This window comes from Muntiacus reevesi, chromosome 18, assembly GCF_963930625.1.
Source record: "Muntiacus reevesi chromosome 18, mMunRee1.1, whole genome shotgun sequence".
Lineage (NCBI taxonomy): Eukaryota > Metazoa > Chordata > Mammalia > Artiodactyla > Cervidae > Muntiacus > Muntiacus reevesi.
Genome location: NC_089266.1, coordinates 47,768,721 through 47,795,644, shown reverse-complemented (window position 1 = coordinate 47,795,644; position 26,924 = coordinate 47,768,721). Strand labels below are relative to the sequence as shown.

At 37.8% G+C, this 26,924-nt stretch overlaps 1 protein-coding gene across 2 annotated transcripts; it reads right to left on the bottom strand.

Annotated features, from left to right (window-relative positions):
* Positions 1-54: 54 nt before the first annotated feature.
* DDX52 (DExD-box helicase 52) lies at positions 55-22,254 on the bottom strand. Of its 2 annotated transcripts, XM_065909696.1 has the most exons (15): positions 22,155-22,254; positions 20,888-21,086; positions 17,344-17,474; positions 16,177-16,362; positions 13,630-13,773; positions 12,652-12,763; positions 11,561-11,633; positions 10,854-11,057; positions 7,787-7,877; positions 6,006-6,128; positions 5,735-5,885; positions 5,474-5,549; positions 4,071-4,142; positions 3,421-3,513; positions 55-596 (listed from the first exon to the last, which is right to left on the bottom strand). In XM_065909696.1, exons 1-15 carry the CDS (start codon positions 22,239-22,241, stop codon positions 539-541), a joined length of 1,800 nt encoding a protein of 599 aa, XP_065765768.1. In that variant the 5' UTR covers positions 22,242-22,254; the 3' UTR covers positions 55-538. The 2 variants fall into 2 exon arrangements, with proteins under 2 accessions (XP_065765768.1, XP_065765769.1); XM_065909697.1 differs by lacking the exon at positions 16,177-16,362.
* Positions 22,255-26,924: the final 4,670 nt, after the last annotated feature.

The following is a 26,924-nucleotide window of genomic DNA, read 5'->3' as shown; positions in this document are numbered from 1 at the left end:
TTGTTATGGTTCCTACTACAAAAAGCCATCAACAAATTTAGAAACAGTGAAATAGAGAGATGAGTAGGTTTATTCTTGGTAGACAGCTTGTGTTGCCTCTTGTCCATTTCCCTCCCACCACACCCCAAAAAAAGTGGGTAGGAAGGGGAATTCAATCTCAAGACTTTACTTTGCAATGTGGTTCCAAATGCCTCTCCACAGCATATGCAACACGTTCCTTCACACTTGAAGGGAAAAATCCAGCTCACCACATTTGGGTGTTGTGACTTTTAGTATAAGCTTTGGTTCTTCTATAAGAAGTATCACTCTGGATTCAAACCACACAGATGTCAATGAATGTTTTTTCCATTGTATAATCATTTAAAAATGACCTATGAATTAAAACTTGACATGATACACTGAGAATTTAGGATCATTTTTCATTAGTCCCACGTTCTTATGGTTGACTTCAAATGTTTGGTACGGGTGCCATGAAAAAAAAATTCATGCTGAAATTATAAAATTACATTTGTGATATAGTTCTTTTAAAAGTCTGTTTTTAACTTTTGTCCTCAGGAGTTCCTTTCTTCTTGCTGTTCTGACCAGTGACCTTTTTCCTGTGACAATGAAAGGAAAGCTGAATTAGAAATTTTAAATATATGTACTTTCCAAAGCTCTACCAGTTTAATAAACATTTACTGAAATCTTCATAATCAAGTATGTGAGACATCAGGAACACAAAATTGTGTCTGCCCTTTAGAAAAACATATCCGCCTAAGTGAGACAGAAATACCACAATAAACTACATTACAACATGGCATAAAAGATTCTGACCCAATAAAAAGAGTTCACATTGATTAAGTGCTAGACATTGTTACGAGTGTTTTATATGTATCAACTCAGATCTTCTAACTTAGGAAGAAGATTCTATTAGTATCCTCATTATACAGATGTGGAAAATGAGGTAGAGTGGTTGAGTAACTTGCAGATCATCACACACTGATAATATTAGGATTGAACTCCGATATTCTGATTTTAGAGCTTGGCGAATGGTGAATGCCATCAATTAACTCAACACAAGAAAAAACTTTTGAGAAAACAAAAACAAACAAAAAAACTTTTGAGAAACAACATTTGCATACTACAGAAGAGTAATGCAAATCAACTCACTTAATCCTTCACCAACAGTGAGTGGCAGAGTTGTTATTTATATACTTATTTCCATTATATAGAGGAGGAAAGAGGCTTAAAGATGTGATTTGTTCAAACTCACACAGGAAGAGGTGATATTAGAGCCAGTTCTTCTTGCTCCAAATCCAGTCTCCTCCACCCTCTACTACACCAGGGTGAGTTTGCAGTGCCTGAAGTGAGGTCCACTGGGTAACAAGATTTAGGTTTATTACTCAGTTGGGAAGCAGGGTCTGATGATATGGACTTAAGAGTAATCAGCATAGAGCTGAGGCCACAGGTGTGGGTAGGATCATTATAGCAACATCTGTAGTGGAAAGGTAAGCTGGTGTCAGATCAGCTCTTGTGTGTAGGCTATGTTAAGAAGTATGGTTTTTAAATGTGAAGAAAATAAGACAACCAAAGCATCTTAAGCAGGGGCTAGGGACAGATTTATACCAAGTGTCCTCAAAGTCTTAGTGCAGCCATAAGTTTTAATAACTTGGAGGCATAAAAAAATCAACAATTAAAATATAATTTAAAATATCCATATTTCTTATTACAGTTCAACAGAGCCATGATCTTATGTTCTAGTTGATTTTCCGTCTTTGTAAAAACTTTCCTCAGCTGCTAGTCAGTACCTGAAAGGATTGCACTTTCAATCCTAGCTTTACGATCACCCATGAATGAGGTTCTGATGTACATGCAACAATTCAGAAGCAGCTCATTGCAAGAAAAAGTCCAGTGAGACAGATAAGGTGACAAAGCAGGGCAACCTCCTGTAGCAATGCACTGGTCTACTAATCCTCTACCAATCCACCTAGGAACTGTTGCCACAAAGACGAAAAATACAAAATGCATCAAGAAGGCACAAAACTGATTAGGTACAAATTTTTTCCAGTGATGTATTTTCGTAAGACTGTAACGTTTATTCCTCCCAAGTTACTAAAGCTTAAAACCACTAAACCCTTGGGACACTCTTTACATGCCATGCACTGGGGTTGAACATGACTTCCCATAATTAATACAAAATGTCAGGCTGACTCTTTCACTCAGAAAGAAAGTGCAGGTCAGTCTTCTCACCTGGGTTCACCTTGTTCCTTCTACGTGCCTAAATTTTACCTATCCCTGAAGATAATTCTACTTCTGTAAAATTTTTTGTAAACGACCAATTCATAATGATTTTCCCCTTCTCTAGCTTCTATTTTACTTAAAAATATTTTCTAACTATTTTTTTCATGTATACTAATCTCCTTTCCCTAACTTCAGGAAAGTGAAAGTGAAGTCGCTCAGTAGTGTCCGACTCTTTGCGACCCCATGGACTGTAGCCCACCAGGCTCCTCTGTCCATGGGATTCTCCAGGCAAGAATACTGGAGTGGGTTGCCATTTCCTTCTCCAGGGGATCTTCCCAACCCAGGGATCGAACCCAGGTCTTCCGCATGGCAGGCAGATGCTTTATCCTCTGAGCCACCAACTTCAGGAAAGGGGTCTCATTTTGCATCCTTTGTACACCTTACTACATATTATGTATGCAGTACATATATAATACAGATATATGCAGTAAGGCTAAAGATGGACAGTAAGTACTTGGTAAATTCCCATATTTTATATATGTTATATCTTAACTTGTACTGACAGAATGTAAAGTGTCATTTTTCCTTAAACAGTGGAAAGAATAGTACTATGGAGAATATTTCAGTCTACCCCTAAGAGATCATGGTTTCCCAGTAGTGACAGGCAAAAAGGGTAGTCCTGTGTACATTGTAAGAAAAAAAAAAAGAAATATAAATAAATCCGCATATAATTTCATATAAATATGTAAATCATAAGTTTATAATTTACATATAAATAAATTTATAATTTACCCAAATCATACTTTTCAGAGATGTTTCAACATGCTTCAGTATAAATCCTACTGAAATCCTGCCCAGAATACAAAGCTTCAAGAAAGACTCCATTGATGTGAGCTGACAGTCCTAACAAGCAGCCTCAGCAGTGTGTCCAGATGCAGGCTGTGTGGAGACAGTGCATGCACGTGTCTTAAGTCAATACAGTCGTGTCCGACTCTTTTGTGATCCCATGGACTGTAGCCCCTCAGGCCCCTCTGTCCATGGAATTTTCCAGGCAAGAATACTGGAGTGGGTTGCCATTTCCTTCTCCATAATGGACTGCAGACCTATCAAATTTTATTTCTAAAAATCTATCCTAAGGAAAAATAATGCCCAAGTTATATGAATATGACAGAGTCAAACTAACTTTTACCATATACTTACCGTTTATCCTTAGCTTTTTCTAAAAAATATTTTGGAGTTGTACTAATGCTCTCCCTTTCCAAGGGCTTCTTAATCATCTTTTTCTTTTGTTTACTGGAAGTTACAAAGAGAAGAAAGAACTGAATTAAGTGCAACTTACTTTAGAGAGCTAAAACTAAAACTAGTTTTGGTTCTTGGTCACAAAATTTGTTTATCTATTTACTGGTTTACAGTGACAACACTGTATCCACTTTAATATACTAGTTTACCTAATAGTATCCAGAGCATTAATCCAGAGAGATGATAAATTCAACCAAGTTTTAAAAAGGCACTGATTATGATTAAAATATGTGTCATTCTCATATTGTCTCTGCCAATAAGCACTAGAGTCTCATTCTGGCCAATTAACTACTTTTTACTAGCTTTATGAATTAAAATCTAAGCATATTTCACTCACATTTAATAATATTTTAAAAATCTGAGTACTTAAAATTTCAAGGATGAAAAACTGACAGGGAAAGAACACACCGTATTCACAAATATTTAAGAGGAAAGTTTTTACTTTAAAATGTTCTAAAATAGTAGCGTTCATAGAACTATAATGTACCAGTGTGAAAGTAACAATGTACATGCAAAGAGAGACAAACTCCCAAGTAAATTTAAGACTGTACCTTAGCAGTTTCTGGAAACCTTTTATGTATTCTGGGACAGGACATCCAGCCTGCTGGATGACATTGGCAACACTGAAAAAGGTACCGGTAAACATAAATTTGTATCTTGTCAAACTGTTGTTTATGTACTTAAACCCTCTGCACAATAGAAGAGGAACTAAGAGTACACAAACAAGAAAGTAATCCAGTGAAGTGTTCTGGTAAATTATTACCAATTATTACCAGGAGCAATCATATCGGACTACTGAGAGAACAGTCTGCTGGACTGAAACCAACATACTGATGAATAATTTTAATAGCAGCTGCTTCTACGCAACATGCCCCAAGCCCTAGCCAACACAGCCCAGTCTTGGAGGAAACATTGAAGTCAGAGTCACACTTAAATTTCTTAAATCACAGGGCTTGGCTGACTTGAACTTCTCATGTACAGTCACTTATTCAATCCTTACAAGCTTTTGTAGTAAATATCATCATTATTCCCATTTCCCAGATGGAAAAGAAAACTGAAGTGCACACACTGACATGCGGGGTCATCAGAGTCACATGCTTAGGGTTGCTGAGGAAACTCAGGTGAATCAAGGCTGCTGAAATAGTCCCCTATGTATCACATGAAAGTCTGCTCACGACAAAACCAAGGTTGACAGAGCCAAGGCTCAGAAGGCACAAATCAAAATCTGTCACAACCGAGAAACAGGTCAATGTACAAACCACCTCCATCCACAGCTTGATTTCATCTGTTAGAAATATGAACTGCTGTCAGTTATCATCAGCCTAACATTTCTGTAGGCAGCCCAAGTGCAGGAAATATAACTCAGCCTTTACATTAACTTCTATGATGATGGGCTATATTAAGATGAGATTCTAAAAATGTATCTATCATAGGTTACCCAGCTTCAAGGGGCTACAACTGAATAATATTGGATTGTGTTACTAAAACAGTTTTTCCTCTATGACAGGTGACCTGAGACTAAAGATAAAAGTCCATCTGCCCCTAAGAGTAATGGGAGAATGCACCATGCTAAGAGATCATTTTGATTAGGCTGTAACGTAAGAGATTCAGGGATTAACTTTAACTATTCACTAATCCAAAAACCTTAATATAACCTTGTGGTTAATATAAAGTGATGTTATTGGGACAATTCTGTGAGTCTGAAACTTAAATGAATATTCTCTTGTGAATACTTCCAAAATCTAACAATGGAAGGACAAAAAGGAAGCCTTTTGATCATTTTTCTTTCATGGCTAACATCTGGTTGACTAATACCATAACAGAATTTGGGACACAGCCATTAGGTAAATAACAGAATTTGGGACACAGCCATTTTGTAATTATCTATTAATTGTGTATAAGAATAATGAACCAATTTTGCCAGCTTAATGCTAAGCTATTTCTCCTAATTTACCTTCTTAATAATGGTTTATCATCTTCAGTGAAAAATGTAACAGCTTTTCCTTTATGCCCAGCTCTCCCAGTTCGACCTAAGAGAAATCAGACCATTAAAAAACAAACAAAAAAACTCATTTTTGAGGGGAACGGGACTTTCAAGATTCAAATATACAAGTCACTGGACTTTTACAGTACTGAAAATGAACATGCTGAAGGGACTCTGGTAGACATGCTAAGACAGATGAGTGGGGGGTGGGGGTGGGGACACATGACTCACCTATCCTGTGAATATATTCCACTGAGCTGGTTGGAAAGTCATAGTTGATAACCAAGTTCACACCTTTAAAATCGATCCCTCTGGCCAGCAAGGCTGTACAAATAAGAACCCAGATTTTTCCTGCTCTGAAGCTGTGGACTGTATTATCTCTCTGGTCAACAGAACATACAACAAATGTTTTAGTACCAGTCTGGGAATGAAAAACAAGTGCTTCATAAATGCCAATGCTTAGTTGTTCTTTGTTGCTTTCGAAGTTTACATTTGACTTTACCTGTTGCTGTGTTCTGTCTGCATGAATAACATCCACGTTAATACCTTCATATATGAGCTCATGAAAAAGTTCTTTAGCCCTTTCAATGGACTGAACAAAAACAAGAACAGGTGGATTGAAACCCTAAAAGAAAGCACACATAACCCATAACTAAGAGTATAACTGCATCATTTCATAAGATTTTCATTCATTTCAATTTAGAAACTGCCAAATTTCTCGGACCTGTGGTCTAAGTCTGCCTCCGTCTTCCTCAGCACCCATTCTCTACAATGGGCTTTTCCTACTCAATGTGAGCAGCACTCTCCATTTTGTTCATTCCAAAACTCCTGTCTAATTAATCCTCCTTCACCTTTCTACAGCAATGGATGTCCACTCCTTGAAATAATCATGGCTGCTTCTGTGCCTCAGAACATTTTTGTTTCTTCTTAAAATATAATTGTCACTTTAATCCATTATTATCCTCTTAAAATATAATTGTCACTTTAATCCATTATTTATCCTGACTGTGGGTATTCCCCAAAGCCTAGTCCCTGGTTCTCAGTTCTGTCAAAATAATCTTTATCTTATCAAGTTAGACAAAATTTAAGTTATAACTACCAACTCTAAGCAAATGATTTTTACATTTTGTATCATCAAACCCTGTTTCTCTCTCAAACCAGCTTTCTCTATTTTCAACTGTCAGCATTAGGACTTGACCTTGTTATTATGGTCCACACATCCTTTCAGAATCTAATGAAAGATATGAAGCTGTCTAATAGGCAACCAGACATTCACACAATTTCAGAAGATTCACAAAACTCAAGTTCATACATGGCTAAAAATCCCTGGAGTATAATCCTACGTAAGTATCTGTGAAAACTTTCCATTTCCTATTGCCAAGTGATATCATTATTAGCAAAACTAACAAATATAGCACAATGTGCCAAGCACTATTCTAAGTAGTATATTTATATTAATTCAGTAATAAAACAAAAAACCCCACTCTAGTGTCCTACTCATGTAAGGCCACAGTTCTACATGAAAGCAGCAGAGTGGTGGGGGGAGATTTCAATATATAGGCATACTCTTATTTTATTGCACTTTTCAGATAATGGGTTTTTCATAAATCAAAGGTGTGTGGCTAACCCTATATTCAAGCAAGTCTATTGACACCATTTTTTTCCCCACACCATTTGCCTACTTCTTGTCTCTGTAGCACATTTTGGTAATTTTTGCAATATTTCCAACTTTTTCATAATTATTATATTTGCCCTGGTGAGCTGTGATCAGTCCTCTTTGATGTTACTGATACAACACAATGAAGATGATGGTTAGCAGGTTTAGCAATGAAGTATTTTTAATTAAGGTGTGTACATTGTTTATTTTTTTCCAGACAATGCCATTGCACACTTGACTACAGCACAGTGTAAATGCAACTTTCCTATGCACTGGGAAGTCCCCAAAATTCCTGTGACTCACTTGATTATGATACTGGCTTTACTGTGGTGGTCTGGAACTGAACGCCCAGTATCTCTAAGGTCTACCAGTTCACAGGTGTGGAAAAAGGAGGCTTTCAGGACATCAGTTAGGTCTTTTCCTAGCCTACCCTGAGCTGGGAACAGAAAACTCAACTTTATTTTAAGAGGTGAGCCTCTCCCATTTGGGACGAGTTGCTCCAACGTGCTTCTTACTGATTTGCCACTGGATTACTAAACACGATGCAGGAAAACGTGCTCAGCGTCCCGTTAGTAATAAAGGCTTGGTGAGCTTCATCAAAATTTGAAAATGCAGCCCAAATATACCTTTTTAACAAGTTCTCTCATGGCAAGTAGTTTTCCAGTCTCCGAACCAACAAAGAGAAGCTCTTGTTCTACCGTCTCTACTGCAGAATTCCTGAGGGAAAAAACATACCTTGCAGTTTGTGAGAGCCAATCTTTGTTTTTCCCCATAAATTTTAAATAAATGAAAAACTTTATACATAACTCCAACAGAATGACTTTTTCCATTGTCAATATAACTACCTAATTATTTAAAGACAAAGTTTTTTGAAATTTACTTTTATCTAGAGAATAATTGCTTTACAATGTTGTGTTGGTTTCGGCCATTTAACAACGTGAATCAATTAAGTATACACATGTCTCTTCCCTCCCTATCCTACCCCTCTTGGTTGTCATAGAGCTCCCTGTGTTATACCAAAGTTTTTAAATTTTAGTTCAGTTCGGTTCAGTTCAGTGGCTCATTCGTGTCCGACTCTTTGCGACCCCATGAATCACAGCACAGCAGGCCTCCCTGTCCATAACCAACTCCCAGAGTATAATCGAACTTATGTCCATTGAGTCGGTGATGCCATCCAGCCATCTCATCCTCTGTCGTCCCCTTCTCCTCCTGCCCCCAATCCCTCCCAGCATCAGGGTCTTTTCCAAAGAGTCAGCTTTTCACATGAGGTGGCCAAAGTACTGGAGTTTCAGCTTCAGCATCCGTCCTTCCAATGAACACCCAGGACTGATCTCCTTTAGGATGGACTGGTTGGATCTCCTTGCAGTCCAAGGACTCTCAAGCGTCTTCTCCAACACCACAGTTCAAAGGCATCAATTTTTCGGCACTCAGCTTTCCTCACAGTCCAACTCTCACATCCATACATGACCACTGGAAAAACCATAACTTTGACCAGACGGACCTTTGTTGGCAAAGTAATGTCTCTGCTTTTTAATATGCTATCTAAGCATCTTTTAATTGCATGGCTGCAATCACCATCTGCAGTGATTTTGGAGCCCAAAAAAATAAAGTCTGACACTGTTTCCACTGTCTCCCCATCTATTTTCCATGAAGTGATGGGATCAGATGCCATGATCTTAGTTTTCTGAATGTTGAGCTTTAAGCCAAAGTCTCTGGTGATTCAGTTTCATATATATATATATATACATACATATATATACACACACATACACACACACATTTTCAAATTCTTTTCCATTATAGGTAATTATATGTGGTTTATGTATTTTCCCTTTAGAAGTTTGCATCTGCTAATCCCAAACTCCTACTTTATCCCTCCCCCCTAATTTCCTCTTTGGTATTTGTAACTTTGTTTTCTATGTCCATAAGTCTGTTTCTGTTTTGTAAATAAGTTCACTTGTATCATTTTTAGATTCTACACATAAGCGATATCATATTTATTACTCTGACTTACTTCACTTAGTATAATCTCTAGGTCCACCCATGTTGCTGCAAATGGCATTTCATTCTTTTTTATGGCTGAGTAGCATTCCATTGTGTGTGTGTGTATACACACACACACACACATCACATCTCTCTCCGTTTCTCTGTCAGTGGACATTTAGGCTATTTCCACATCTTGGCTTTTATAAATAGTGCTGCTATGAACACTGGGGTGCATGTATCTTTTCAAATTAGTTTCCTCTGGATATATGCCCAGGAGTAAGACTGATGTATCACATGGCAACTCTAATTTTAGTTTTTAAGGAACTCCACACTGTTCTCAGTAGTGGTCGCACCAATTTGCATTCCCACCAACAGTGCAGGAGGGCTCCCTTTTCTCCACACCCTCTCCGGCACTTATTCTTTGTAGCCTTTTTGATGACGGCCATTCTGACTGGTGTGAGGTGGTACCTCATTGTAGCTTTCATTTGCATTTCTCTAATAATTAGTAATGTTGAGCATCTTCTCATGTGCCTACTGGACATCTGGATGCCTTCTTCAGAGAAATGTCTATTTAAGTCTTTAAATGTTCTGTTCCGATTATTAAAATGTTATTTCAATTTAAAAAATAAAGACGTAAACAATAAGCTGCCCACAATTCTACCATTTTACAATAAACTTTGATATTTTGTTGTGTTCCAGTCATATATTTTCATGTTTCCAATTCCTTACAAAATCTTTCTAAAAGTAAAATTACTGAGTAAAATGAGAACATTTTAAAGGTTGCTTCATATGGCTAAATTTTTTTCATAATGTTAGCAAAGGCTTATTTATAGACAAGACAGTTGGGAGTGAGGTATCTACAGGTTTTATTAACACTGTATAAGCCAGTGTAATATACTACACTATGTATAAATACTTTCTCCATTCTGTTATCTTCCTTCAAAATTATATTTATGGTGAACCTGTTCTATTTTTCTTTTTATACACAGGAGTTTTAAGTTGGAAGTAGATAGGATATTCTTTATAACTTCATCTGGCTTTTTACTTAACATGGTATTACAAGCACTTCTTCTACAGCTATGATCTTCACTTTTACTATTTCCATCCTCCTGGCAACAATACTGGGTTGCCACTCCCTTCTCCAGGGAATCTTCCCAACACAGCAACTGAACACAGGTCTCCTGCCTTACTGCTGAGCCACCAGGGAAGCTCCGTTCCATTTCATGGGTTGCACTACAGTATATCAAGGGGCAGTATTATAATTTCATAAAACTTTTTTTCTAGCATTTAGCATAAATGTACCCCAAAATATTATTAAAAAGGAATTACAAATCAAGTGGCTCAGTAACATCAGCTTCCTTCTCTCAGCCCAACTGAGTTAAGCCATCAAAGAGATTAAATCCTCTGGGTGGCCACAGAACTCATGGCAATACTTTATGGAAGGGAAAAATCAACTAAATGCATGATGATAGTAATATCTGCATGACAATATGAGAATGTCCCTTTAGATTATTCTAACATAGAATATCCTTAATCAAACTTGACTTTAAAGAATATGTTTCTTTCAGTAAAACTCTTTTATTAATCTTAGGCCACACAACCTGTCTCCTTTAGTCTAAAATAATGACTTTAAAAAAAAATAATAAAATAAAATAAAATAAAATAATGACTTTTTTTTAATCAGTGTGATAATGGAAGAGGAATTACCTTGCTCCAATGGATACAGTAATGACGTTGTCCAAGTTCAGTTTGCACCACTGTTCAACATCATAGGCAAAAGTCGCACTGAACATAGCTCTCTTCACCTTGTGGGATGTACAGGCCAAGAAAATGGAAGCCAGCTGGTCTCTGAACCCAGTTTTGCCATCTTCAAACAGTTTATCTGATTCATCTACTACCAGCCATTCAACACTAAGAAACAACAACAAAAATTTGTGGTTTATTGAACTGAAAGATCCAGGACATGTCACTAAGCTGCAGGGACACATGAAGAAGTCAAACCACAATGATGCTTCTCAGATCCACATACTGTACCAGAAAAAGGTACAAGAAAAATAAGCAATAAAAAGGTAAAAGAAGATCAACATAAATTAATGTACCTATTCCATTACCCCAAAGGATATGAAGTTCCACTGACAACGACAGAAGTTCCACTGGCACTGGTGATGGAGTTCCATCACCACTGCTGAAAGATGTGAAAATTTCTAGGGGAACTCTATACTAATTGCTTATCAGAATCTGTTAACTTTATTCCAGACCAGATAGTTACTTTTTTCTCAGCACCAACACTGACTGAAAGCTGGCAGGTAGCAAGCTCCAAAGGGCAATAATACAAGTATTATATTATAGTTGAAGACAAAATATAATCAACTTAATGAAAAACACACATAAAAGACATTATTAAAGTAACATACTTTGTTAAGTCTATTCCTGGAGGATCTTGTTTTAATAAATAGATTAGTCGATTTGGAGTAGTCACAAGGATATCTGTAAGGAAAAACAAATGGTACAAATTGCAAAACAACATTCATCCGTCTTAAACTAGAGGATTAAGCCTCCTGTATTTCAGTTAATAACCTCAAGTGGGGAGAAGTGCTGATATGCACTATACCAATAACACAACAAACTAATGTACATATATTTTTAATCCATCATAGCACAAACTACTAAGTCCTTACTCTCCTTCTATTTGACCTGCCTTCTTGGCCTCTAAGAGGCAGGAATATAATAATCCAACAGTCTGCTTTTCAAACATTCATTTGTTTTTCAGGAAAATACTTTCCTTAAATGGAACTTTATTCAGAAGCTCAAGATAAAAGCCAAGTAAAAGTTTCTCTGGTGGATGTTAAGAGCAGGGATGTAAGCCAGTCTGATCTGCAGAATATTCCCATGGCAGGTTAACCATCAATAGAATAAAGCAGGGATTCTCAGCCTCAGTACTACATTTTGACTCAGACAACTCCTTGCTGTAGGAGGCTGTTCTGTGCATCGCAGCACGTGTAACAGCATCACCAGCTTCTATCCCTCCAATAGTAGCACCTCTCCCCAGCTGTGACAAAGTATCTCCATATACTGCCTAATATCCTTGGGGTGGAGGGTGAGGTAGAGAACCCCTGGTATCTATTTATGTAACTATTATGTAACTATTTATGAGTGAGAGGAGATCTCTTTCAGTTTTTCTAAAAATCAAACTAACTACACTTTAAGAATTTTTAGATGGCAATTCAGATATTTGTAATTTCCAAATCCCTTACATTTCAAGCATGAACTGAACTGAATTTACAACTTCCATCCTCTGGCATGCATGCTCAGTTGTGTCAGGCTCGCTGACCCCAGGGACTGTAGCCTGCCAGGTTCCTTTGTCCATGGAATTTTCCAGACAAGAATACTAGAGTCAGTTGCCATTTCCTCCTCCAGGGGATCTTCCCAACCCAGGGATCGAGCCCGAGTCTCTTGCACTGGCAGGTGGATTCTTTACAATTGGTGCCACCTGGTAATCCCTTACCAAATTTCTTAGATGATTTAGGTCCAAATTTCTTGGCTGCAACTGCTGCTTTGTGGATCATGTGTATCCTGAATCCTGTTCCCTCGGATAGTTTTACTAACTCTCGGTGAATCTAAAACAGAAATGATAAAAAACATCAGCTGCTGAAACACTTGGATAAGATGTATACTCACTTTTTTAGTATTTATAAAATAAATCTAGTATCAATCCATGAATAACTGAAAGTAACCTGGAATCCTGGCATTTTGGAACTCCAATGCCAAATAAGATTCATAGTTTCTTCAGGTCTAGTAAACCAGTTCCAAGAGAAAAAAATCAAAACTCTTGAACTCTGTATTATTTTTAAGAATAGAGTACAGTTTCAAAACAGTTTCATACGTGGCATGTATTTACATGTATTTACATCCCACTCTCACGCTGGGAGAGTCGAATGGATCACAGTATAGTTTTACTTTCTCAAAAACTGAGATGAGGTTTCTTTTTTCTAGGTGAGGAAAAAAGTTTTAAAGAGGAACTATATATTACAGACCACTTCCCTGGTGGCTCAGACAGTAAAGAATCTGCCTGCAATGCATATGACCCAGGTTTGATCCCTGGCTCGGGAAGACCCCCTGGAAAAGGGAATGGCAACCCACTTCAGAATTCTTGCCTGAAGAATCCATGGACAAGGGGAGCCTGGTGGGCTACAGACCACGGACTTGCCGAGTTGGACTTGACTAAGTGACTAACACACATGTTACAGTAGCCTTCCAACTACAAGGATCTTAGAGCATATACCAAACTATAAATGCTAAGATCATCATATTTTAGAAAACTGTAAGACTTTATGCAATAAGACACCAAGAAGTGTGCTTTGTACACAATACTTGACCATGATAAAGACACGGGCCTTACTCTTCTGGACCTTTCTATTACCCTCAAATAAGAAAGATGACTGGCAAACACAAACACATTCTCTTCAGAAACTACAGGTTATACCTGGCTGGCAAGTTCTCGTGTTGGTGATATAACCAGGGCTCTGAAGCCTTTATTTGTGGGTTGTTTCAGGTGCATTAAAATAGGAATGCTAAAAGCCAAAGTCTTTCCAGATCCAGTAGGAGCAGAAGCCAGCAGTTCTCGACCCTAAAAACAGAGTATATTAAGTACAAGGAAGAGTACATACATTTTCCAGTGCCAGTCAAATAACACTACCAGCCATAAAAATAAAATCATATATAATAAGTTCAGACACTCACATTCCCATCATTCTTCTAACTTCTCCGATATTTGTTTTTCTTTTCATTTTTTTTTCATTTATTTTTTTAGTTGGAGGCTAATTACTTTACAGTATTGTAGTGGTTTTTGCCATACATTGACATGAATCAGCCATGGATTTATGTGTTCCCCATCCCGATCCCCCCTCCCGCCTCCCTCCCCATCCCATCCCTCTGGGTCTTCCCAGTGCACCAGCCCTGAGCACTTGTCTCATGCATCCAGCCTGGGCTGGTGATCTGTCTCACCCTTGACAGTTTACTTGTTTCAGTGCTGTTCTCTCTGAACACCCCACCCTCGCCTTCCCCCACTGAGTCCCAAAGTCTGTTCTGCACATCTGTGTCTCTTTTTCTGGTTTGCACGATATTTGCTTTTCTAACACCACCCGCCTCTGCTACCACCACCCCAATGGAGTTTCTGAGCATTATCACTAAAGTTAATTTGAACTGGGTAAAGAAAGCAGATAACTAAAATCCAAAGATAATTCACAACCATATTCCCATTATTTCTATTTTCCTTTTCCCTAAACCTCTTTATCAAAACAAAATCAGAAAACCAACTTTTGGTCCTGATATCTGCATTGCTCCATCCTTATGGAAAATTTTAATAAATAACTAAAGGACTAAAAGTAAAATGAAAAGTGGTGATAACACCAATGACAATCATTTATAGGTGACGATCTTCAAAAAGTCACTGTGCTTTTTAAAACTTTCAGCTAAGATCACTACACATACAACACTTTAATGAAAATTAAAAGCAAATTTGCTATAACATCAGTCAAAAACATCCTTCAAATATATTCTTATTTCAGTTCCCAAAGAAAATGAAAAGGATTAATATGGATGAGATGGGAGGTAACTCATACCCTTTGGCTACTAGAACTGGGAGGCCGTCTTGGTTATGTGGTGACAAAAAAGCAGCTCTCACCACTACAAAAAGAAACTCAGAAAAACTTAATTTCAAAAATCTAAGTTAACTCATACTTCTGTCAACAGTGCATAAACACATAATGGTATACTCATGTAAGAAAATACTACTCAGCCTATCATATATCAATAACAAATTGATATATGCAACATGGAGGAATCTCAAAAAAGGTACATAGAGTGAAAGAAAGAAACCAAAAATAAAAGAATACATAATGGAATACGTGTAACTGTATGGCTGATTCATGTCAATGTATGACAAAACCCACTGAAATGTTGTAAAGTGATTGGCCTCCAACTAATAAAATAATATTTTAAAAAAATAAATAAATAAATAAATAAATAAATAAAAAAAAAAGAAAAAAAAAAAAAAAGAATACATAATGAATGATTCCACTTATATAATAATTCTATAATACATGGCGGTAAGAACCAGAACAGGGCTTCCCTGGTGGCTAGCAGTAAAGAATCCACCTGGAATGTAGGAGACGTGGTTTTGATCCCTAAGTTGAGAAGATCCCCTGGAGAAGGAAATGGCAACCCAATCCAGTATTCTTGTCTGAGAAATCCCACGGACAGAGGAGCCTGGTGGGCTACAGTCCATGGGGCTGCAAAGAGTCGGACAGGACTGAGAGATTAAACAACACAAGGAAGCAGAAGAGTGCTCACCTCTGGGTGAGGGTGGGGTGGGGACCGAAGGGAAAGGGTATGAAACTGCTGAAATTCACTAAACTGTGCACTTGACATCTATGTATTTTTTTAGTATTTAAATATAGTTCAATAATAAAAAGTACTGGGATATGGGAATTCTCTGGCAGTTCAGTGGTTAGGACTCTGTGCTTTTACTGCTGAGGGCGTGGGTTCAATACCTGGTTGGGGAACTAAGATCCCACAAGCTGCATGGCGCGACCAAAAACTTTTAAAGCACTGGGATTAAAAACAAAGTCAAGTTATATACAAGAATTCAGTACCTCTGAAATACTTCTTAGATATTATAAGTCAAATCATTGATGAATAAACAGAACATAGTCCCTATCCTCAGAAGATGAACACTTTTCGTTAAATGGAAAATGTAAGTGTAGTTAGTGCAAATACACAGTAGTATAAAGTGTAAGATAAATGTTGCAAGAAAAAGAAAACACATGGAGAACTGGGTGTTAGGGGAAAGAGTGCTTGTTGGTAAATGAAAAAGATCACATCAAGCAGTAGTGATCAAGACAAACTGTATGGAGGCACAGGCATTAGGGATGGAGTTTACAGGATGGCAAGGATTTCAACAAAGGGAAATAAGGCAGACGGGAAGATCTCAAAGACAGAGGAAAGAGAATGAATACACACACACACTCACATGCAGCATAACTGGAATGGCTTGCATTTGGATTGGTGTAGGGATCTGGAAGCCTGCATCCAGAATGTTCTGAAGCAGTCGAGAATTGATTTTATATTCCTGGTCAAGTTGCTGAAATGTAGCAATTGGGTCAGGAATATCAGTTCCTTGGACATGAATTTTATGTTTATTCCGGAAGAAGTTTAGCTGAAAGTAAAACAAAGGGATTTGGTAAAATACATTGTCAGAAGTTGTAAAGCAGTAGTAAGTTTCTCAAATAAGCTTTAGTAGCATATGAAGCCATCTAGTTAAAATCCAGGCCCTAAAAGAGACAGACACTACAAACAATTTCCACCCTTTCGTAGAAAGATGACCTTCCTAACAATGAAACCTATCTATCCACACTTTCCACACTTAATGTGTCAATGCCATGAATAACATTATTCATATACATGTGCTACTGTCATAGTCACAATCTTATATAAACTGTTAGAAGACAGGCACTGAATCAATCTATTTGCTTTATATGGCACTTGGCACACAAGAGCCAATGCTTTTTAACGATCTACCCTAAACTCTACTTATTAAGACTGAATGCCACTAAAAAAGTCAAGTGATGTTGATTTTTTTATTTTTTTGGTTTTTCCTACTCTCTGATCCAGACAGCCAAATTCTGGATTCGGGATTACCAAGGGAGCTGAACGATACTTCATCTGCAACATGGCAGGAGTGCAGCAAACTCGACAATGGCATATTTGTTGTCTCTTCTGAATTCCACTCCTCCTAATCCCAAGTTACAAAACAGGTTTCTTAAGAATTCCAACTCTCAAATCCCTGTCATGTGAAATTCTTCAAAACCAGGGAGTTTAACATAAAGGATAAAGTGGGCCAATTTTATGTTTATTAAAGGGAAATGAGAAATTTAAAAAATTTAATTCTAAACACATTATCAAATTTGACCCTGTTTAAGTTTCAAGATTTCAAGATACTTTCAAGAATTTTAAACTTTAAAAATTTCAGCCACAGCACAAAGGTTACTTTAAATTTTCATTAAAGTAAAATCTAGACTACTATAAATAACTTTCTATCTTAACAAAATCATACTCACTTTGATGAACAGAAAAACCCAAGCACAGTGAAAAAGGCACAAGGCCAGAAAAACTATTAGGGCGAAAATATTTTTCTCACCTTTTCTTTTCTTAGCTGCTCTAACTTTCCTGAAGTTAGTTTCTTTTCTCTTTTAATGTTTTTATCTTCAATCTTTGCTTCCACAGATGATATCCACTGTATAGTAGAAACTTCTTCTTGAGAAGTAATTTCTAAAATATATTTTTTAAAAAATTAAAAGATTTTAACTGCAACATTCTTAGGTGGCACAAATAGGCCACACCTTCACACTGAAAGAAAATGTAACAGTTAATACAACTAGACAGTTTTGGTAACTGGCCTGGCTGACTTTGAAGTTTACCTGGGAAAATAAATATGTAAGAATAGCTAAAAAATTCTAAGAATAGTAATTAGTAAAGACTACTTCTGGAATTTTTTGAAAATTTTTTCAACTTCACTGAGGCACAATAGACACAATAAACTGCATATATTTAAAGTATGCAATTTGAGGAGTTTTGACATATGTATGTACTTGTTGGACTTCCCTGGTGGCTCAGTGGTAAAGAATCCACCTGCAATGCAGTAGACATGGGTTTGATCCCTGACCTGCAAAGATCCCCCGGCAAAGGAAATGGCAACCACTCCAGTATTCTTGCCTGGGAAATTCCCTGGACAGAGGAGCCTGGCGGACTACAGTCCATGCGGTTGCAAAAGAGCTGGACACAACTGAGTGACTAAACAGCAACAATACACCTGTTAAACCATCAACACATTTAAGGCCATTTTCATCAGTTCCCAAAATTCCTTGTAGCCCCTTATAATGCATTACTCCATTCCTAGGCAACTACCTTTTTCTCTCATTGTTAATTAATTTTTTTCCTGGAATCTTATATAAATGGAATCATATAGTATGTACTAAATTTAGTCTGGTTTCTTTCACTTAGTATAGTTATCCTGAGATTCATCCATCCAATCTATGTTGGAGCATATGTCGATAATTTTAAACCTTTTATTTACAGGGAGTATCCTACTCTATGGATATGCAATCTGTCTATCCTCCACTGTCCAAGGACATTTGGGTCACTTCATAGTTTTGGCTATTACAAACAAAGCTGCTATGAACACAAGTATACAAGTCTTTGTGAGAACACAGCTTTTCCTTTCTGTTGGGTAAGTTCTAGGAGCAGAACAGGTGGATCACATGGTAAGTGAAAGTTTATTATTATTATTTTTTAATTCTTTTCAATTTCTACCAAAAAAGCCTACTAGAATTTTAACTGGATTTGCACTGATCCTATAGCTCACTTTAGGGAGAAAGGATCCAGTTGCTCAATCAATAAACATGGTATGCCACACTACTCTACTGGGATTTATAACACAGTATTAGTCGCTCAGCTGTGTACCACTCTGGTCCCCCAGGCTCCTTTGTCCATGGGACTTTCCAGGCAAGAATACTGGTGTGGGTTGCCATTCCCTTCTCCAGGGGATCTTGTCAATCCAGGGATTGAACTCGGGTCTCCTGAATTGCAGGCAGATTCTTTACTGTCTAAGCCACCAGGGAAGCCCATTTATAACATAAGGCCACGTTAATTGAAACAAGCTTGTACTGGTCTATGAATATAGAATCAGAAGTAAATGCAATAGAACAGAACCCAAAGACCCAAACATATATGGGAAATAAGTTACAATAAAAGCTGTATCTAAATCCAATGGGGAGAAGATGGATTATCAATATATTAAGATAATCGGCTAGACATCTGGAAAAAAAATTAAATTAGTTCCTTATTCACTCCTTACACCAAATAAAATCCCAGAGGGCCAGAGATTTCAATATAACAAAATGAAACTACAAATAAGAAAGTATGGGAGAATAAAAAAAAAATTAAGCTTAATGCTTAGGACACAAAAGCAAAAGCAAATTACAAAGGAAAAGATACAGTTAACACATAAAACGGCAAAAATAAATAAGATTATGACAGGATAAGCTAGAAAATATGTGTAAACACAGTATGCTAGACTAGAGCTAATTTCTCTAACAAATTAAGAAGAAACAGATGAACAGTATAATAGAAAAAAGTGCAATACTACCTGAGGAGGTAAATTATAAAAACAGAAAAAGAAAACTCTCATACACTGCTGGTGGGCATCACCAATTGGAATGATTTTTTAAAAATATAAAAAATTATGCTCACTTTTATGAGGAGACAGTTGGCATTAACAGACCTGAATTATTACAAATCCACAAGACCTTGAATTCTCCAATTAAAACTCTTTATGTCTATCCGCACTTGCTACTAAATGCTTACAGGACATATCTGTGTGTCTCTGGTTGCCAAATATTTGAATCTTTTTCCTAAGCTAGTGTCAGGTCTTTTTAGAATTCATCTTGATGGAAAGCTTTATTAAACTTGCTTGTAGCCAGGAAAGTAAAATGACTTTTATTGCAACACTGTCACCAAAAGTATGGAAACAAAGTAAATGTTCCTAACACAGAAACTTGTCAAATCAATTATGGAACATCCCTACAACATATAACAGTATACTATGCTATGGTTCAATGAACAAAGCAGTAGACTTCCTAATGATACCACGTTTCTGGTGGACAATTCCCAAATATCTGAATTTAAAATAAGTTTATCTGTTAACTGCGAAATCCCACTTTTAAGAATTTATCAGACAGATATAGCCACACATACACCCAAAGTAGAATAACATTTACTGCAACACTGTAAAAGCAAAAGCAGAGAAACAAGTTACAGGCCCACCACTCAGGAACTTGTTAAATCAATAATGGAATGTATAATGGGATAAGATGCTGTATTAAAATGAACAAGGCAGCGCATTTCCTACTCATTCATAACAAATTCCAAGATATACTGTTATATCTTGTTATAAAGGGGGTAGAGGGAAGGAAGGTTCAGAAAAGAACAGCACATAGAGTATGCAATCATTCATGTTTTTTAAGGGAGGTATAAATTCATGTCAATAGACTATCTCTATAAAAATATCTAAGAAACTGATTAAATAAGTTTTAAAAATCATGTGTAAGTATTTATTTTACCAAAAAGGTAAAATGGCTGGGAAACTTAATAGATGAACAAGGAAAAAGACAAATATTCCTACAGTTGAGTACAGGAAAAAAAAAAAACCACCTTGTGAAAAATAGCCAAAGAGTACAAACAAGTCACAAAACGTGAAATGTAAATATCCAGTAAAGACTATGAAAAGATGTTCAATCTCACCAGTTATCAAGAAAATATAAATAAAAACGTTTCACTCATTAGAATAGGGAGGGAAAAAAAAAAGACCAACAGTATTCATCATTGTCATGGCTGTGGGAAGTCATTTTGCAGTTATCTGTTCAAAGAAAGAACTGTGCGTGCTCTTTGGCCCACTGAATCCACTTTGGGGATGCTAATTACAGAAATAACAGCACCTGTATAAAAAGATATGCTTACAAGTATCTTTACTGTAACAATATTTGTAATCACAAATACCTTGAAACAACTTAAATGCTATCAAATGACAAACAGCAATATATTGTCTGACATATAACCATAAGCTTCTACTATTTCTGTAAATGAAAAAAAAAATTAAAGACAAAAACCATAAATCGAGCCCTAACCTGAAGTCATCTTCTTTTTCTTTTTCCTGTTCTGCTCCCTCTTCCTTTCAATTTGGCTCTCTTCTTTTTTCTCTTCATCTTGTAGCTCCTGATGAGTTCTTAATGCTCCACAATCACCTGGGACAGACTTTTTGTTTCCAAAAAAGTCCAGTCCCTGTAGCACCTCCGAGGAATCAAAGTCATATTTCCTTTTTCCTATCTGAAACCAAAAAAATTTTAAGTGAAATCTATGGACAGATTTGGCATTGTTATCACTCTAGCAGCACTGACAATAAGGATGTGGGTACAATGACTCCCCAATCTTTTTTGTCTTTCACCAAATATCTGTTGAGCTGACAAGAGTTCCGGCAAATGGAATCCAAGATGATACCTTTTCTGACCTTCTAACAGTAATAATAATAATCATAATAGCAACTAACACCTAGAGGCATAACACTTATGCTTAATCTGCATAATCCTAACACTGCATAATCAGACAGATTTCTAAGCATGTTTAGATATATTAAATTCCTCCTTCCTTCAACAACCCTAACAAGGTAAACAGCAAAACAGATGAGAAAAATCGAGGCATTAACACGTTAACTTCACCACGGTCTCAAAACTGGTAACTGGAAGGCCCAGGATTTGAACTTTAATCATCTGGTTCCAGAGTTCAAACTCTTAACAACTACACTATACCGTCAGAGAAAGAAGAAACACAGGTGAGGCACACACACAAAAATGTCTCTAGTCCCAATACCAAAGTTGATATTCAAGATTTTCCACAACTGGGCCCAACTTCTCTCGATTTATCACTCACTACTTCCCTCTGTAAGAGCGCCCATTTCAAGTCGTTCTTCTCATTACTTAATACGCCGTGGAGTAGCGGGAATAAAAAGAACCATGCCCACGCAAGTCAAGACAAACGGGAAAATCACCAGGAAATAATCTGTTCTCTCCGTTTGAGGTTGTTGCTGTTTTTCAAATTCTCTTCCATCAGTTTTGGAGAAAAGATAATTTTTGAAAGTAAGATTCTAATGGTGCTTTGAGTAAACTCAGAAAAACAGCCAGGGCAGCTGAGTGGAGGTGAAATGTTTCCCGGCTACACCCAACCAAGTCTAGGACAGGTAAACGGTTCATTCAGAAGGCTGCGCTAAGTTGAACGCCAAAGGAGGGGAAATGCCCCACAACCAGGCCTCGGAGTCTCCGAGTGAGGACTCCCTCAGCATTCGGCAATTTCTCCGGCTCCCACTCCTTACTCAGTTACTCGCGCTTCTGCCCACAATACCTGGAATCGAGCTGCGTCCGCCGAGAAGCGTCTCAAGTCGAATTTGGCACCCGCGCCGAGCCGGCGAAACAGATCGTGAGCATCCATCTTTACCCAGAAAGCTCCGCGGTCTCACAGTGCCTGCGCAGAGAACTTCCTCTCCCAGAAGGCCTAGGGCGAGCGGAAGTGGCTCGGGGAGAGGGCGGGGCCTCCTAGCTGTGAGAAGTCTGGAGGGTTTACTGACTTACGGTTTGATGTTATTTGTTTGATTAAAAAAATATTTATCCAGATCTTCTTATGCCAGGCACTCACTGTTCTAGACTTTTAGGGATAGTTTGGTAAACAACACTCCACGAATCTCACCTCAGGAAACTTACATTTTGGTGGAGATAGAAGATGTTAACAATCAAGCAAAATAATTCCTGAATCAGAAGAGTGATATGAGACAAGGGTAAGAATGGAAACAGGGAGGTCAGTCAAAGTAGAAATGATGGTGGTGGCTTGGACTAGGGTGGTATCTGAGCTGATGGAAGTAAATGGGTAAATTTGAGATATGTTTTGGAGGCAGATCTAAGTGCACCTGATGAATTTCATGTGAGTGAGAGGAAGGAATCACTCCTAGGTTTTTGTTTTAAAATCTGGGGTAAGTGACATGCCGATTACTGAGCTAGGAAAGACTGAAGAAAGAACAGCTATTTTGTGTGAGGATGAGGCATGGAAGGTGGAAATTAATTGTTATGTTTTGGGTATGTTAAGATGCCTCATAGATTTCAAGTGGTGGTTAAGTCCAAGTGGGTAGCTGATTCCATGAGTCTGAAGCTCAGGGGAAAAGGTCAGGGCTAGGACAATAAATTTAGGAGTCATCAAAATGTAAATGGTACAATGGGATCATATCAAACAAGCATTTAACTTATTAATTGAGGTATACATATTCAACCATAGAGTGTGAGAAATACTTTAAATTGTGTGGCTCCTTTACATTCAAGAAAAGCAAATGCGGAGTAAGGAGGAGATGAGGGCTGAGAGTCTGCTGTACCCTCTGATGGAGTTGGTCCCTAATTCTCTCATAGCAGGAGCAGCTTGTTGTTCCAGTTGTGTCTGCTCTTTAAAAATAAGTATTTTTCATGAAATGTGAAAGTTCAAGTACTTTTTTCATCTATTGCTCAATGAAAACAATTTATCTCAGCACAGGAGGGGAAACAAATTGACTGAGTTTTTAGGAAATGGAGTATTGGTCTTCAATTTGGCACGTAAATATGGCCACAATCATATATGTAAAATCAACTTGTATGAAACCACAACTGCTGTAGTTTATGTGTGATTTAAGAAATTTCCAAGAATAGTTACATTTAATGAGTTTTTTCTTTATGAGCTGACTTTACAACCCAATCTTTGTGTAAGTGGTGACAAACCTATATGTAAAAGCGTGATCATAAATGTAATCACTTAAATTCTGTGAATAGGGAAGAGAAGAGAACCCAGAACTGACCTTTAGTGTACTCCAACATTTAGAGATCAGGTAGAGGAGAATGTAACTATAAAAATTTGAGAAGCAGTCAGTGATGTAGGAAGACAAGGTGGTATTCTGGCAGCTAGACAAAAGTTTCAGAAAGAAGGTAGTGATCAGCTGTTTAAAAAACTGTTGAGAGGCTGAGCATGAACAAAAAAGATCACTGCATTTGGCAACATGGCGGTCACTAAGTGACCTGATAATTTCAGTGGCAGGGAGGATGGAAATGAATGAGTGGCTAGAGGTGGAGAACTGGAGACTGTGATGAAGCCAGCTCTTTCCAAAGGTTTAACTGAGAAGGAAAGCAGAGGAGTAGAGTAGTAGCTAGAGGCAGATAGGGGTTCAAAAGCAAGTTTTGCTTTTTGTGTTCAGTGTTTTTAAAGATGGGTGCTAAAGGAAATTTGTAAATTGCAAGGAATGATGCAGTGAAAAGATGGAAATTATTGATGGAACAGAGAAGAGGAGAATAATGGGATGGACATGGGATGTGATTTTTTTCAGGGAGTAGAGGAGGGCTAAGGAGGAGGAAGTGATATGAAATAACATTCCATGTAGTCAAAGCTATGGTTTTTGAATGTATGAATGAATGTGAGAGTATGCGTGTTGAGAGTTGAACCATAAAGAAAGCTGAGCACAGAAGAATTGATGCTTTTGAAATATGCTAGAGAAGACTTGAGAGTCCCTTGGACTGCAAGGAGATCAAACCAGCCAAGCCTAGAGGAAATCAGTCCTGAATATTCATTGGAAGGGCTGATGTTGAAGCTGAAGCTCCAATACTTTGGCTGTCTGATGTGAAGAGCTGACTAATGGAAAAGACCCTGATGCTGGTAAAGATTGAAGGCAGGAGGAGAAGGGAACGACAGAGGACAAGGTTGGATGGCATCAACAACTCAATGGACGTGAGTTTGAGAAAGCTCCAGGAGATGGTGAAGGACAGGGAAGCCTGGCATGCTGCAGTCCATGGGGTCACAAAGAATCGGACACGACTAAGGGATTGAACAACAGCAGCAGCATTCTCTAAGAATGGGAAGATTTCTCTACTGGGGAAAAGCATAGTACCTCTGGGCAGAGAAGGCCCATTTGAGTTGGAGACAATGAATTAAAAAAAGAGACTAATCAGCATGATTTAGCTGCTTAGATGAAAGTGTGAAGAAGTTGTATTGCTGGCTTTAGCCAGGACTAAAGTTTTTCAGGTGTATGTGGTAGAAGATTATGGCAGAACCCTGTACTCCCTCTCCGCCAACAAAAGTCCCTTGGGATTGATAGTCAACAAAGGTTTGACCTCCTGAGAACCAAGAAGGAAGGGGAAGTGCATAGGCATGGGTCTCTTTTATTAAGAATAATACTCTGCTTTATATTAACAAACTAACTTGCTTCCCTTCTTTCAGAGGAAAGAGTTGTATTGAGTGTTGAGTATATGTATTTTACTTTCATAAGCACGTAGTTGGAGTTAAGTCTTAAGTTTAAATTCCTCCCAGCCTCTCTGCCTATTAGCTGTGACCTGATCAAATTAATCTCTCTTGGTCTAATTTCCTCATTTGTAGAATGAGGATCATGAAACCTATGACAGAATTGTTATGAAGATTAAGCAGCACTCATAAGGCATGGTATATAGTGGAAGGAGCATGGGTTTTGGGTGTCAGAAAGACTGTGAATCATTTAATAATTTGATCTTCTTAGGTAGGTTATTTCACTGCTCTGTGCCTCAATTTCATCACTGGTAAAATGAGGATTATAGGATTATAATACCTTCCTTGAAAGCTAGGAGTAATATTGGTTCACCACACAGAGCTAAAATGGTAAGAACTGGCTCAGGATTCTCTTATCTATGTATCTGTCAATCATCTATCATTTATCTTTCTATATACCTGTCTATTTATCTATGTTATGTATCTATATTTGTCTATATTAGGAATATATATTACATATATGTGTGTCTTATTATATAAAGATTTTGGAACAAAATTTCAAACACAGTAGATGCTTAATAAATATCAGTCCTTATCTTTCTTGCAGTCCATTCTCCTAACGCAATAGTTCTTTTTTTCTTTTTCTTTTTTTTTTAAAGCAATAGTTCTTGACCTTAACAGCACAGGAGAATACCCTGAGGAACTTAAAAAACAACAACAAAAAAAAACTGGGTCCCATCCCCAGAAATACTGGTTTAATTGTTCTGGAGTAGCTCTCTGGCCTGTAATTTTTGAAAGCTTCTGAAGTGAATCTAATTGCTGTCAGGATTAAGAATCATTGCTAGAGTCATCTTTCTAAAGCCCAAGTGAGACTATGTTGCTTCTCTGCTTAAAAATTTCTCGTGACTTCTGTGGTGGTCTAGTGGATAGGAATCTGCCTGCCAATCACACACGGGTTTGATCTGGGCTGTGTGCCACAACTACTGAGCCTGTGCTCTAGAGCCGCAGCTACTGAGCCTCCTTGCTTCAACTACTGAAGCCTGCATACCTAGACTAGAGCCCGTGCTTCACAAGAGAAGCCACAGCACGGAGAAGCTGCTCAGCGCCACAAAGAATAGCCCGCACACTGCGGCAAAGAGTACCCCCACTCGCCGCAACTAGAGGAACCCCGAGCACCGCAATGTGAACCAGCACAGCCAAAAATAAATAAACCCAGTTTTAAAGATTTCTCATGGGGAGGGGGGATTGGGATGGGGAATACATGTAACTCCATGGCTGATTCATGTCAATGTATGACAAAACCCACTGCAATGTTGTGACGTAATTAGCCTCCAACTAATAAAAATAATTGAAAATAAATAAATAAATAAATAAAGATTTCTCATGATTTCCTGTCATCTACTGAATGTGGTCTGAGCTCGTGTGGCATGTATGCTAGGCCCCGAGCAGTGATTCTCAACACTCAGGACACATGACACACTCCCATAAATAACTTTGCCTTGGGTTCAACTGCCTCCAGTTCTTTAACTTGCTAGTTGTGTGATCTTAGGCAAGTTACTTATCCTCTCTAAGCTTTAATTTTATCATCTAATTTCAGCTATGCTTCTTCTAACTCTGAACCTTTGTACCTATTTTGCTTTCTTCTTGGAATGTCCTCTCTCTTTTTGAACTATGGTGAACACCTTATCTTCAAAATTCAGTTTTATGACTTATGATTACCAGTACTTCCCTGGTGGCTCAGACGGTAAAGCGTCTGCCTACAATGTGAGAGACCTGGGTTCAAACCCTGGGTTGGGAAGATCTGGAGAAGGAAATGGCAACCCACGCCAGTATTCTTGCCTGGAAAATCCCATGGACAGAAGAGCCTGGTAG